Source organism: Lynx rufus, unplaced genomic scaffold (assembly GCF_022079265.1).
Source record: "Lynx rufus isolate CCGP_SWC_20201006 ecotype Redwood Valley unplaced genomic scaffold, mLynRuf1.p SCAF_9, whole genome shotgun sequence".
In the NCBI taxonomy this organism is placed as follows: domain Eukaryota; kingdom Metazoa; phylum Chordata; class Mammalia; order Carnivora; family Felidae; genus Lynx; species Lynx rufus.
This window is the reverse complement of record NW_025814897.1, coordinates 5625936-5639888: the sequence shown is the minus strand read 5'-3', so window position 1 is coordinate 5639888 and position 13953 is coordinate 5625936. Positions and strand designations below refer to the sequence as shown.

The window sequence follows — 13953 nt, the reverse complement described above, 5'->3', positions numbered from 1 at the left end:
GTGAAATGATGGATTGAATATTGGAGCCATAAGTTTTGCATGAGCACCATGCTGCCTGATATCTTAGTGAGTAGCCATATGTGGTTCTGTGCATTTTAGTTGAAATTAACGAAAATCAAGTAAAATTTAAAATTTAGTTCTTTGGTCATGCTGTTTTCATCATTACAGAAAGATCTCCTGGGTAAGAATCCTCTGTATAAAAGTTTGAATCTTCTATATAAAAGCTAGATTCTGCAGCTGTCCATATTTGTTTATCCGTGGTATATCCCCTAGACTGAGCAAATGCCCTCTGATCTCATTAGAAAATTCCTTATGCGTGCCAGTGCCCTTAATTCTGCTTGGATTTCCAATGGCTGGGATTCTCAGTATGTAGCATCAGGTTTTGCCAACCTGAGTCTAAGCACAAACCCTAGTTATTTTTTTTAAATGTTTAATGCAATCGAGTCAAAGTGCAAAATGCTGTTTTTATTACTAAAAATAAACAGCCACTGTTAATCTTCCATCCGACCCCTGACTCACAGAAATGAAATGAAGAGTTATGGGAGAACAAATATTTTAACAAAAATGCACACATGCCCACACACACAACACACACATAATAACATAGAATTGGGTAATTGGAAGTTAGGGTTTTTGTTTTGTTTTGAGGCCTTGTCAGAATATTCTCATGATAAATTGGCTGGGTCAAAATGGCCAGTATTTTTTATAATCCAAATTCTTATTTTGTACTCTGTTACTATGAGGAAGCTTTTCCTTCATCCTTGTATAACAATGAGTTAGTGCTTTGTGCAGGGTTATTTTTTATAATATTTCCTTGAAGAGAGTGCAGAATTTCCTTTCCTTGCAGAATCTTTTAGTGGTGGTTCCAAAAATTTACTATAGCTTTCTGAACTCTTTATATAGAAATGTAACCAAAGTCTCCCATGGGACATGTGAGTGGCAGTGTGGGGACAGAGGTGTCCCAGAGGTGTAGGCTAACTGTGGGTGGTAAAGCAAGGCAGACTTTTTAGTGCTATTCCTTAAATGTGTGTGATATGCTGCTGGTGTGAATGTGATGAAAAATACAATCGTTTGCACTCTTTTGGGGAAAAAAAGAGCCATCTCTGGGTGCAAAGTATTAAACACCATGTATCACTTTAATATTCCCCACATTGTGTGAAATTTTCAATAAAAAAATGAATAAAGAATCTAAAAGCAAAACATAAGCCTCTCACATTTGGAAAATTTTCACAACAGAATATGAAATGTTTGCTGATACACTTCTTTCAACTATGAAGCATAAAACTATTTCCTTTAAATATTATATGAATCCTGCTGTAATTTAAAAAGAAAAGTGGCATCTAATCGTGGAACATTAAATGACTTCATTATGTGGTTTACCAGCTTATCTACCAAAACAAAACCTGAATCCATTTTTAGAATGAAGTTTTGAGGTTTGAAGAATAACAATGAAGTAAATACAAATACACGAAGCAGGAGGGAAGCAAGCATTTCTATGCTAAGCATTTCTCTTCTAAGATGAAATGTATGGGGGTTATGTGTTTTTTTGGGGGGTGGGGGGTTGCTGATTTCATCAATAAACAGTATGAATTTTTTTGTATCTCATTTCAACAAAGGCAACATTTCAGTGTACAGAATAAGTATCATAATTAGCCTTAGATGTTAATATTCCCCCAGATACATCCACTTTACTATTGAATTTATTGTTTAGTTCTTTAAAAATGCAAAGATGTTCTGCTTAAATTCCTACATATTTAAAGTGCATAGCATAGCAATGATAGGTCATATATACTAAGTAAATACTTATAAAACAGATGAATAAATAAGAATTCTTTTAATTTTTGTAAAGTATATTAGTGTATTTCACTTAAGAATTTTCGTATTGCCTCTTTAAATAAGAATATTTAATGAAGGATTCTTGCCAGAGAAAATCAAAACAAAATTTACAGTTTTTAAAAATTGTAGCTGTTACAAATACAGAGAGTAGGTTAGAATTACAAAAAACCAATAGCCCTCTGGGAGATAACAGTTTTTATTTCAAAACACTTTATTTCTTTGGATAATTATAGTCTAAGAATCAAAACACAAACAGGTGAATAGAAATAAGCAAACAGGAAAGCAAGCGCTCTATTTTATTAAATGAGAATTTTTTTTCACTTAGTGGAGTTCCTTACAGATTAATCCAAAATTTGGCTTATGTGAGTAGAGTCATCTTTATTTTACTAGATAGTATTCCTCTTTAGGTTTTATCATTCATCCATTGAAATGCATCTGGACTCTTTTCAGTTTTGGCTGTTATGAATACATTTTATGGTGGTTGATGTCTAGTTTTATACCATTTAGAACACATTGTATATAATTCCAAGTCAAAACATTTGTTGGGTTGGTTTTTCTTTTTGCAGCCCAGGATATGGTCTGACTTAGTGTATGTTCCATGAGATCTTGAAAAAATTATGTACATGCTGCTGTTGGGTGGGTCTTCCCATATGTGTCAGTAAGGTCTTATTTGCTAACTTTGCTCTTTCAATCTGTACGGCTGTTGTAACAAATTACTACAAATTTGGTGATGTAAAACAACAGAAACTTATTCTTACACAGTCCTGAAGGTCAGAATTTAAAATCAAAGTGATGAGGGAGCATAAGGCAAGCTGAGGGCAAAGTACAGGCTAATAGCATCCCGCACCCGCAGGTGGGATTTGGGTGCTATTCCTCGGACACTCCTGGCTGCCCAAGAACAAAGGAAAGGAAAGAAAATAAATGGTTTACTGATAGAGATCACAGTCATGCAGGATAGGAGTCTCCTTCAGTTTACAGATAACTTAGTAAACTGCAAGAAAAAGACAATCTTATCCATACTCCAATCTGCAGAAACCTATAGACTCCATTTCCTGGAGCCCTAATATCACCCTCATCAAGATGTAAGGGGGTTTAAGTGTTTGCCATGGTGATGTGGGAACTTAAGACAAATGAAAAATTAAATTCCCTTACTGCCTACAGCCCATTGACAAGTCCTTGAAACAGGCAGAGTGACCTCCCTCTAGGACCTTAGCTGCCTCAATGATGGCAGTGTGCTGGGGCAAAAGGGAATCTTGGCTTAACATTATCCCACCCCACCCCCCACCCCCTGCCTCCCCGGATCCTGTGAGTCTCCTTACTTAAAAATTCCTTTGCAAACCTCCTTTATCTTTAACCCCCAAGTATATGTTGGCAATCATACTTCAACATACGGCTGCTGATACACATCTGAAGGGTCTCATGACTGAGGTTTTACTAAACGGTAATAAATGGAGTTTTCCTAATAGCAGCTAGCCCATCAAGGTCCTGGAAACCTTGCTTCCAAAATTCCTTAGAGACTTCAACTGTCCCTAATCCCCTTTGAACCTGAAGGTATATAATCAGTCACTCTTCGCAACCCCAGTGCAGCTCTTTCTGCCCACAGGTCCTGTGCCCATGCGTTAATAAAATCACCTTTTTGCACCAAAGATGTTTTCAAGAATTCTTTCTTGACTGTCAGCTCTGAACCCCACCGTCACCCCAGAACTGCACCAGAAGTGTGGATAGGGCCATGGACTCTGCAGAGGGTCTGGAGGAGAATCTGTTCTTTGACTCTTCTGGCTTCCGGTGGCTATTGGCACACCTTGGTGTTTCTTGGCTTGTAGTTACATTACTCCACTGTGTCTCTTCCTCCACATCGTTATGTGCGTGCCCGCACGTGTGTTCACACATAATCTCCCTCTGCTTCTCCCTTATAAGCACACTTGGGATGAGAGCAGATGGTGTTATAATTTCTGTTTCAGTCATTATATCTAATTTAGACAACTCAGGAGAAAGATACTCTGTGGTAAGAACCCATATTCCTAGTTTTTCAGTTGTTTTTTCTTCCCCCTTCCTGATACTCTAAGATTCCTTCTCTTACTATCTTTCTGTTTGAAAATTTTTCTTTGCCCAGACTTTAAGGGTAGGTCTGTTAGGACACAGGCTTTTAGTGTCTCTTTAGCTGCAGATGTCTTTACTTTCCCTTCATTCTTCAAGAATAGTTTCCCCAGATAGAGAATTCAGTGGACAAGTCTTTTCTTTTGATATTTAAACAACTGTGCTACTTTCCCCTGGCCTCCATAGTTTCAGATGAGAAACAAACTTCCATGCAAATTAGCATTACCTGTAAGTAATGCATCCTTTCGTTAGGGATACTTTCAAGATCTTTTCTTTGAACTTAGTTTTTAGAAGTTTAATTAAGGTGTGTCTTACAGTGGGTTTCTCTGTGTTTATCCTATTTGAGGCTCACATAGTTTGTCGAACCTGTGGATTTATATTGTTAGTCAAATTTGAGACATTTTCAGCCATTATTTTTCCAGATGCTTTTTCATTCCTGTTCTTTCTCCTTTCCTCCTGGAACTGCCATGATAAAAAGGTCGGATATTGTTGTCGTCATTGTTGTCATTGTTGTTGTTGTTCTGCAGGTCCTTATAGCTCTGTTCATTTTATTTTATTTTTTAGTCTATTTTCTCTCTGTTCATGTTGAGTAAATTCTCTTGAACTATTCTCAAATTCACTGATTCCCTCCTGTGTCATCTTTTTGAGCCCACCCAGCAAATTTTCTATTTTTTGGTGCATTTTTCAGCTCTATAATCAACTTTGGTTATTTTTATATCTTCTGTTGCCTTACTAAGATTTTCTAATTTTTTAGTCCTTTCAAAAGAATTTATAATTTCTTGTTGAAACATTTTACGATGGGTTCTTTAAGATTCTTGACAGATAATTCCCATATCTGATTCATTTCAGTGTTGGCATCAACTCATGGCCTTTTCTCATTCAAGATGTGATTTTCCTGGTTCTTATTATGATGCTTGGCGTCCTATTATGTCCTGGATAGTTTGGCTATTATGTTAGAAGACACCAGATCCTATTTAATTTTTTAAAAATTTTAACAAGCAGTCACTGTGTTTAGGTTTGGCATACAGGTCCTGGCCTACTTTTGTAGATAGTAGTTGCAATGACAGTGTGATTTTCAGAGCTCACATGGTCCTATTTTCATCTGTTGAGTTTATTTTATGCTTCCAGGGTTCCCACTAGGCCTTGTTAATGCTGCTTAAGGGAGAAGAACCAGCTCCCAGAGGAGAGATGTCCTGGTGTCTTCATGCAAAAGAGGTTTTTTTCATTCATGTGGGATATGAATACTTCCTGACTGGGCCCTTGTGGCAAGATCCTTCTTGCTGGTGGCTCCGGCTGGGCAGTGCCTCAGGAGGGGGCTTGAGAGAGGGAGAATCTCAACTCTTGTGAAGATACAGAAGTTTTTCAGGCTGGCCATTTGTTTCCTACTTTTGTTTTTTCCTTCTGGATCTAATCCTTTGAAGTGAATGTTACGCTGTGAGAACAAAGACCTCTGTGGACACCAAGGACATGTCATTTTGTCCGTGCATCCATAAGTTATATCCTAAAGATGAAATCACATATAGAAGTAATTTTTTACTACCCTGCTATCAGTGGATAGGCATACAAGTAACTATTTCATCTATATCAAGAGCAACAACTTCTATCTTTTCTCATGCCTATTGTGAATATCTCAATAAGGTTACTTTGCCATCACATTGGTTTACATGTAGAATTATTATTGTCCCTTCTGGCCTTGCCCAACATCCTTACCCATCATGCTTCTTCAGTGACTTAGAGCATGTCCTCTGGGTTTAAAATGCTGACTTTGCTGTTTATTAGCCTGTGTGTTGTTAGAAAGCCTCCAACCTCCCTAAATCTGTAAAAAAAAAAAAAAAAAAAAAAGGAGAACAGTAATAGGGTACAGTAAAATTTAACAACATGTAGATTAAGTACTCAGCACGGTACCTAGCTGATGGCAAGCACTCAGCAGATGTGTTGAGTTAGCTACAGGCTCATCCTCATCAACATAATTATCATTTCATCTCTATCTTAGACAGAAAGAAACCAAAGCTTTGAAAGTATAAATAACTTAAGTTGGCCCATTTAAATGTCAAGAGAACTGGAATTCAAATCCAGGTCTGATTGTTTCTAAATCCTTCTTTCTTAACCATGCTGTAAGCCTGCTACCAATGATTGTCTTCCTAGACTTGAGTCTCATGGGAGCATTGGTTAGTCCACATTCAGGATATGCGGAAATACAGAAATGTGTAGTGTGCAGTTACATGAGCTATTCAGTTTTCAATCACTTCTTGGTTAGACTGGTAAATGTTAGTACAGAGATATCTGTGCATTAAAATAAAAATGACCCAGGTAGTTTAACAGAACCTGACCGCCAAGATTTCTAAAAGGATGACTTTAACCTTTTGCCCCATCCAATACTCCTTTTTATTATGCTTACCAATTTCTGAAATCTGACAGATTTAAAAGTTTATTTTTCTTATACCTCATGCTCTTTCATTTAAACTTCAGTATAATTTGAGGGGGCACCTGGGTGGTTCAGTTGGTGGAGCGTCCGACTTTGGCTTAGGTCATGATCTTGTGGTTCGTGAGTTTGAGCACCACATTGGGCTCTGTGCTTTCGACTCGGAGCCTGGAGCTACTTCAAATTCTTTGTTTCCCTCTCTCTCTGCCCCTCCCCTGCTTGTGCTCTGTCTCTGTCTCAAAAATAAATAAACATTAAAAAATTAAAAAATAAATTTTAGTATAAGCAGGTATAAAACAACCTGGAAATACTTCTCAGAACAATTATTTTCTCTGTACTCAAACCACAGTCTGCAGTCTTTTGAGAGCCCATGTTGCATGAGGGAGCTAGAAGTGTCTTCTTCATGCTGTTCTCCAGTCCCCTCCACCATACTGTGATAACTTGGAGAAGGGGGATCTTCCTTTACCCTTTTACGCTAATCACCCAGTTCGAGTAAATAGAAAACAACATATATATCAGTGAGTAAATGAGAGGATTATGCTTAAAAGGATGAAATACTGAGCACTAGCAGAAATTTTACACAAGATAAAGCCAACGTTTGATTTCGTGAAAAGTACAGCATCAAGCATGGACTCAATTGTATCTCCTTCCCCATACTAGATCTTGATGAATGGCACAGGGGGAGCAAAGTAAGACATAGCTGCAGGCCTACCACATATTTGTTCTCTGCCTCTAGTTTCATCCACCAGCCTAACTACTTCATGCTATGAAGAGTAATGGAAGATACATTTATTGAGCACATTCCATGGGGCCGTGGAAGGTGACACAGGTTACACGGATGGGCGGTCTCTGCTGGCCAACTGGTATGCTGTTCTTTCTAGGTCATTACAGCCCCTTTCCTCTCCAGGTGTGATCAGAAACCTTATTCTGACCCAAATAACTATATGCATATTGCCGCCTCCTATGTCTACTTCCTTTCCTGCCTCTGCTCCTTTCCTTGCAGTGTTCTGTGGGGCGCTGAGCAGAGATAGCATAAACCTGTGTTCACTGATGAGAAACATCAAACGTCCATTCCCCAACTTCTCCAGTCCAAGAGCACAGAAAGGAGGGATGGATTTAAAGTACTATTTCTTCAGATTCTTTATCTTATTAGGTGCATTCCATTAGTGCTATTCTGATTTGCAGGGTTTATTTTTAGCCTATGTTGAACATGCTAGTTGAGTGATAGTTACTTCCTAGTCATAGTGACTTAATCATATCTAGTATAAATTTCTGCTTTTTAAAAAATGTTTATTTAGTTATTTTGAGAGAGACAGTGTGCGCACAGGGCAGAGAGAGAGAGAGAGAGAGAGAGAGAGAGAAAGAATGAGAGAGAATCCCAAGCAGGCTCCATGCTGTCAGGACAGAGCCCCCATGCTGGGCTTGATTTCAGGACTGTGAGATCATGACCTGAGCTGAAATGAAGAGTCATAGGCTTAACCGACTGAGCCATCCAGGTTCCCCTAAATTTTTATTTTTAAGATCAAGTGGATTATTCCCTAATCCAGTCAGTGCGAGAACCACTACATATTCAAAGGTCTACAAACTGTTTGAAAAATGACTTACGTAAGGCTAAACAATAATTTTGATTTATTTTAATCTTCTGGACTTTTTCCTGAGTCTTATTTTAATGACAATTGAATGTAGTTATTTTGACAGATAGATTTATCCTAATTTTATTATTAAGCAGGTTGAAAGGTTTTCAACTGATTCCTGAGCCCGTTTCATGATGTGCCTGAGTGTAATTTCATCTTGAATAAAAAATGTTTTCCTGCTTCATTTCTCATTGATCTCACTCTTCATGTCACCATTGTCTTTGGAGAGTGGCAGAGTGGGAGATAATAACAAAGATTTCTGTTTAGAACCATGAATTTTTACACTGGCTGCAAACCATATTTAAATATGCTTATACGAATGCAGAAATTCAGCATAGCTACTAGCACATTTCATGTTCCTCCTCTTCATCAGCATCATAAATAAACTTTTTGGTGAATCTACTTGTATGAAGAGCGCTGATGAAAATTTCATGTTAATTTTGCAGGTGATGGAAGTCAAGGGACAGATGATCCATGTTCCAGAGTCAAATTCCATCTTATTCTTGGGCTCTCCATGTGTGGACAAGTTGGATGAACTCATGGGCCGAGGGCTGCATCTCTCAGACATCCCTATCCATGATGCCACCCGAGATGTCATTCTGGTTGGCGAGCAGGCCAAGGCCCAAGATGGCTTGAAGAAGAGGATGGATAAACTAAAGGCGACCTTGGAAAGAACTCACCAGGCCCTGGAAGAAGAGAAAAAGAAAACAGTGGATCTTCTGTATTCGATTTTCCCTGGTGATGTAGCTCAGCAGCTGTGGCAAGGACAGCAGGTGCAGGCCAGAAAGTTTGATGATGTCACCATGCTCTTTTCAGACATTGTTGGCTTCACAGCCATCTGTGCCCAGTGTACCCCCATGCAGGTGATCAGCATGCTGAATGAACTGTATACCAGATTTGACCACCAGTGTGGATTTTTGGATATTTACAAGGTATTTGGGTTTAATTGCTTGTACACAAGTACTTTTTAATAGTAAATTAAATTGCATGGGTATAATTTTCTTTTGGTACTTAAACTTGATAGTAAATGATGGAAATCTCTTTAATTGAGAAATTTTATACCGAGTAACAGGTATTTCTGTTTAATGAGTGAACTTCCATTGTGAGTCAATTCATAGTATTGACATACTATAGGTAACCAAATCATAATATTGCTCAGTAAGGAAAAATTCTACGGATCTAGTTCTCTACATTCATTATTATTACAGAATTTAAGTGCTGAATTCTAGGCAACTTTGCACAACATCATAATTAGTCTTTCTTAGAGAACAGGATTCCAATATAAACTAAGTATTATATTTTGACAGTTAGTAAGAAATAAGTTACGTTAAAATATGCATTGCATTATCAGTTATATGATGATTAATTGGTATTTGGCAGTGCATTGTCAAATAACCCTCTAATTCTAAAGGGATACTTAGAAATGTTCTAGCTATTACCAAATGACCAGTGGTTTTTAGTGGAAGCATCTTAATCTTCCAAGCTAAATAAAGGAAGAGCTTTGAAAATGGGTCACCATTTTTTGGTCTGATTTGGTGAACTCCTTACTATTTTCTTACTAACAACTGCTATCTTGAACAATTCAGAATCATATCTACCTAATGAATAATTCTGTAACTTTATATAGAATTTCACATGGATTACACAATGTCAGGGTATATGGCTTTTTTATATAAAGGACAGAAAGCACTTTTAGTATAATTAACAGTAGTGAACTGTAGGCTTTTATTTTCTTCCTTACTAAACCATCTAGACTGCTACTTTTTTTTTTTCATAGCATGATATGCACATAAGAAGACTTGGAAAGAAACATTGTAGTTTGATATTATTATCCCAGAGGGTGTTTTCACTAAGGTGTCTCTCCTTTGGAGAAAGGTGTTCTTTAGTGCCATTATGTATAATGTGTAGCTGCTGCTAAATATTTTAGTGAGTCTCTTTGGCAAGGTGAATTTTCAGTGTTTGGAATATGTGCAGGATTTGCCTTGTACAGAAGTTCTTATAAATTATCTTCAACTTCCTTATAATTTATTGTTACATAATGTATGGTAGACATAGCCAAATGTCTGATCTTAAACCAGAGAGACACTACAATGAGTTGTCACTGTTACACTCAGTGATTTGCAAAAGGTAGAACAGATTGGCCTGAATTTGCCAGCACATGCCTTTCTCCAGGCTGCGGGCCCTACTGCACTAATCTTAGCAACCACCAATCTCCTTCCTCTATGAACCCCTGATTTGCTGTGTTAGCTTTCTCCAACCAAAGTAGTCATGTTATTTTGGCTCTAAGCTTTTACAACTAAATGAGATACAGATAAATGGTAAACAGATAAACAGATTCTCCTTTGAAAAACCAAGGGAATCCTTGATTTAAATATAAGTGTCAAGGTTTTGAGAAAAGAAGGTATGTGATATCTTCTGAGGGTACCACAACAATTTGAAGGTTTAAAAATAACAGATTTCACAACATCGTGTTTCCTTTCCCTTGAAATAAGCTAGGATACCCCACAGAAAAAAATATGGGAATATTCTGTGTGAGCCTCAAATTTTTCCATATATATATATAAACCATATATATAACCATATATATAATATATTATATATATATATTATATATATATATATAAAACTGCCCGTGGTTAATATATATACATATATATATTAACCACGGGCAGTTCCATACAGTGATAAAAAATTACCAGCAAGTTTTAACTTATAAAATGGATCTACTATTTCTCTGATGCTCAAGACTGGGCTTTCCATCTTTGTGTGTGTGTGTGTGTGTGTGTGTGTGTGTGTGTGTGTGTGTGTTTATATATCTATATATATCTATATAAGAGAGAGAGAGAGAGAGAAACAAACATTCCTGGTTCACAGATTCTCTTAAACTGAACTTGTTTGGAAATTTTAGCAATAAATTATAAAGTGATATTATTTTAAGGCCTGGTGTTTTTAACATGTCTTTGATGCCAGTATGTGTATGTATCTTAAATAGGTATCTAGGGCAGCTTTGATGTCTCCTCAGGTTTATATGGGTTGAATTTAGGGTTCAGACAAGGAAAACATTATGTGCTGAAGCCAGAGTGATGATGTCATGGCCACACAGAGGGAAAGACTAAATAAAGAAAGAATATTAGCCTTGTATAAGATAAAACAACATACATTGTGAGAAACGTGTTAGGAGGAATATAAAGTAGAAATCCTCTTATATACCTAATCTGAGATTTCTCATCATCATAAGCAGATCAGCTTATTTTCTAGAAAATTTACACAGTGCTCTTTTGTATCATGAGCTATCTGCTCATTTTTTAATTACTATTGAAAAAAAATTCCAAAGGTGGTACAGTTCTTAAAGGACCAGATACCTGCTGATTTCATAAAATTAAGACTTTTCGCTGGACTTAAAGTACATGTAGAATTTTTCTGGAATAATCATACCATGAGGAAAAATATGGTGGAATCGACTTTTTTAAATTTTTTTTAATGTTTATTTATCTTTGAGACAGAGACAGGCAGAACATGAATGGGGGAGGGTCAGAGAGAGAGGGAGACACAGAATCCGAAGCAGGCTCCAGGCTCTGAGCTGTCAGCACAGAGCCCGACGCGGGGCTTGAACTCACGAACCATGAGATCATGACCTGAGCCAAAGTTGGAGGCTCAACTGACTGAGCCACCCAGGCGCCCCGTGGAACCCACTTTTATGTTGGAAATGTGAAAGGAAACCAGGTAAATCTGAATACCAAGAAAGACCTAGAGAGAGTGCCCCACAGGGGGGCATTCAAAGCCTGCTATTGCCTAGTGAGACTCTCCTTTCCAAATTGATGGTTGTCCTTTTCTTGATCATGTTATTATTCCATGCTTTCCTATCGTTAGGGAAGATGGTGCAGTGATGGACTCTAATTCCAGGGTTAGGATTCAGCTAAATTAGACCATAATGAGGAGTAAACCTTCTGTAAAGAAGGAGGTATAGGAGGAAGCTAGAGATTTTAATGGGCATATTACTGGCGTTGAGAAAATTAAAGCCTTTACAGTACTTGGCTGCCAAGATGTCCCAGGTGTATGGATACTAAGTAAAAGTTAGGTAAATTGAAGGAAGCATGGGTTATAATTTTGATCCTTTTATGATTAGAAAAGCAAATACTTAGTAAAAAGTTGGCATAAATAATGCACAATATAACATTTTGCTCCTTGGGTTTTATATGGTATAGGGGATGAACAAAGAGCCAGTATCTCTAACTTTTTAAATCATTGGCATATAGATGATGACGATGGTGGTGGTGGTGATGATGGTGATAATGACATTGAATAATGAGGGTTTTGCCTCATTTTATATTTTTATCTCTGGCAAACCCATCACTTAGAAATAAGGGATAAGCAAGGAGGGTAAGTGAACCCTTAGTTCTCCGCTTTCCACTTAGGCAACAGTGCAGCATCCCAGTGCTTTCTTAATGCTCTTCGTAGAGTTCTCATCTTTACACCTGCAGCCACTTTTTAAACTTCACTTTTCTCCATTTCTGTAACCTATAAGGTTCAGATACTAAGTGTGTCTACCTCAGAGTTGTTTTTCAATGAGCTTATCCCTGCAAAATGCTTAGAACAGCAACTGCTCCATAGTAGTAAATGTACATGGTAGCCACCATTGTTAGTTTTCAGACAGGTATATCTGGACATACGGGAATATGCCTCATGTGACTGCTTTGTATGTTTTGGATATACATACCAATAGCGCATCCAGTGTGTATGAGAAAAGAATAAAATATCTAACTGCATCTCCCATGACTAGCATGTGGAGTTGTTTCTCGATCTCCATTTTCAGGTAAGGAAATGGAGTTTTAGAAAGGTTAAAGAATCCAGACAGTGTGACTCAGAAATAAGAATATGAACCACAGCTTGTCTGGTTCTAAAGCCTACAATATTGTCACAAGTCTGGGCTGTGATCTATTCAAAGGTAAAATAATAATAATAATAATAATAATAATAAAGTGGAACTGTTGTTAAAACGATGTTACATGATCATCATGTCAGGTGATGAAGAAAAATCATATGACCACTTTGCCCAAATCTGCCCGATTCCCTTCCAGGAGCAAATAGTTCAGAGCTTTGAGAAGCTGCGTTTAAAAGTTGGGGACTCTTGCCTCTGCCATTCTCCTTTTTTGGTCAGAAACCAGTAGCATCTTCTCTCTTAATTTTATGGATAAATAACATGCCGGAAATGGTACAGTGGGATCAATGATCTCTAGTGTAGGCAAAAGGCAATATAATCTTAAAATAATAAAATTGAATAAAAGCTGATTTTTAAAATCATTTTGACCAGGCATCCCTTAAAAAATACCAGTAATAAAATCCTTTCCTCTTTTGTGGTGGGGGTAGAAGGAGCATTTCTATTGCAAACTGAAAACTTGGTTTGCAGCTGTCAGTGAAGTTAAACATTGAGTAACACTGCCAGGCTTGGGTTGGGGAGAAGGGGTAGAAAGACACGATGCAGCAGCCAGAAAATGCCAGGAGCCGATCTGTTAGGTCAGGGAACCTGATGTTGAGCATCTGAAGAACAACACAAAGTTCATATTGACAAGGGAATGCAAGTAGTTTAAGTTCAAGTGGAAAAGCTGTACAGCAAGGTAGGAAGGAACAGAAATCCAGACTCATTGGGGAACAAAACCTTGGCACAGAGGCTGGATTACAGGAACCAGAAACCAGGCAGTGTGTCCAGGCAGCAAGTATGAAGACAGGCATCAGGCCAAACTGATACAGAACTAGAGTCTTCCCTGACCAGCACCAGCATTAGAGCCAGAGGATGCATAGGACCCCCTTGGTAGAGTCAACAGGTAACCAAATATGGAAACCTCATCACAGGATGTAGAGATGTCCACTGAGCTTTTATAATTTTTTTTAAATTTATTTATTTATTTTGAGAGAGACAGAGACAGCACGAGTTGGGGAGGGGCAGAGAAAGAGGGAGAGAGAGAG

General features: G+C 37.7%; 1 protein-coding gene across 1 annotated transcript in view; it reads left to right on the top strand.

Annotated features, from left to right (window-relative positions):
• Positions 1-13953, top strand: part of GUCY1A2 (guanylate cyclase 1 soluble subunit alpha 2) — a 335038-nt gene that overhangs the window by 200945 nt on the left and 120140 nt on the right. Inside the window, exon 5 of the mRNA XM_047072151.1 lies at positions 8436-8921. Within this exon, the coding sequence (XP_046928107.1) occupies positions 8436-8921 (486 nt within the window). The remainder of the gene's footprint in view (positions 1-8435; positions 8922-13953) is intronic.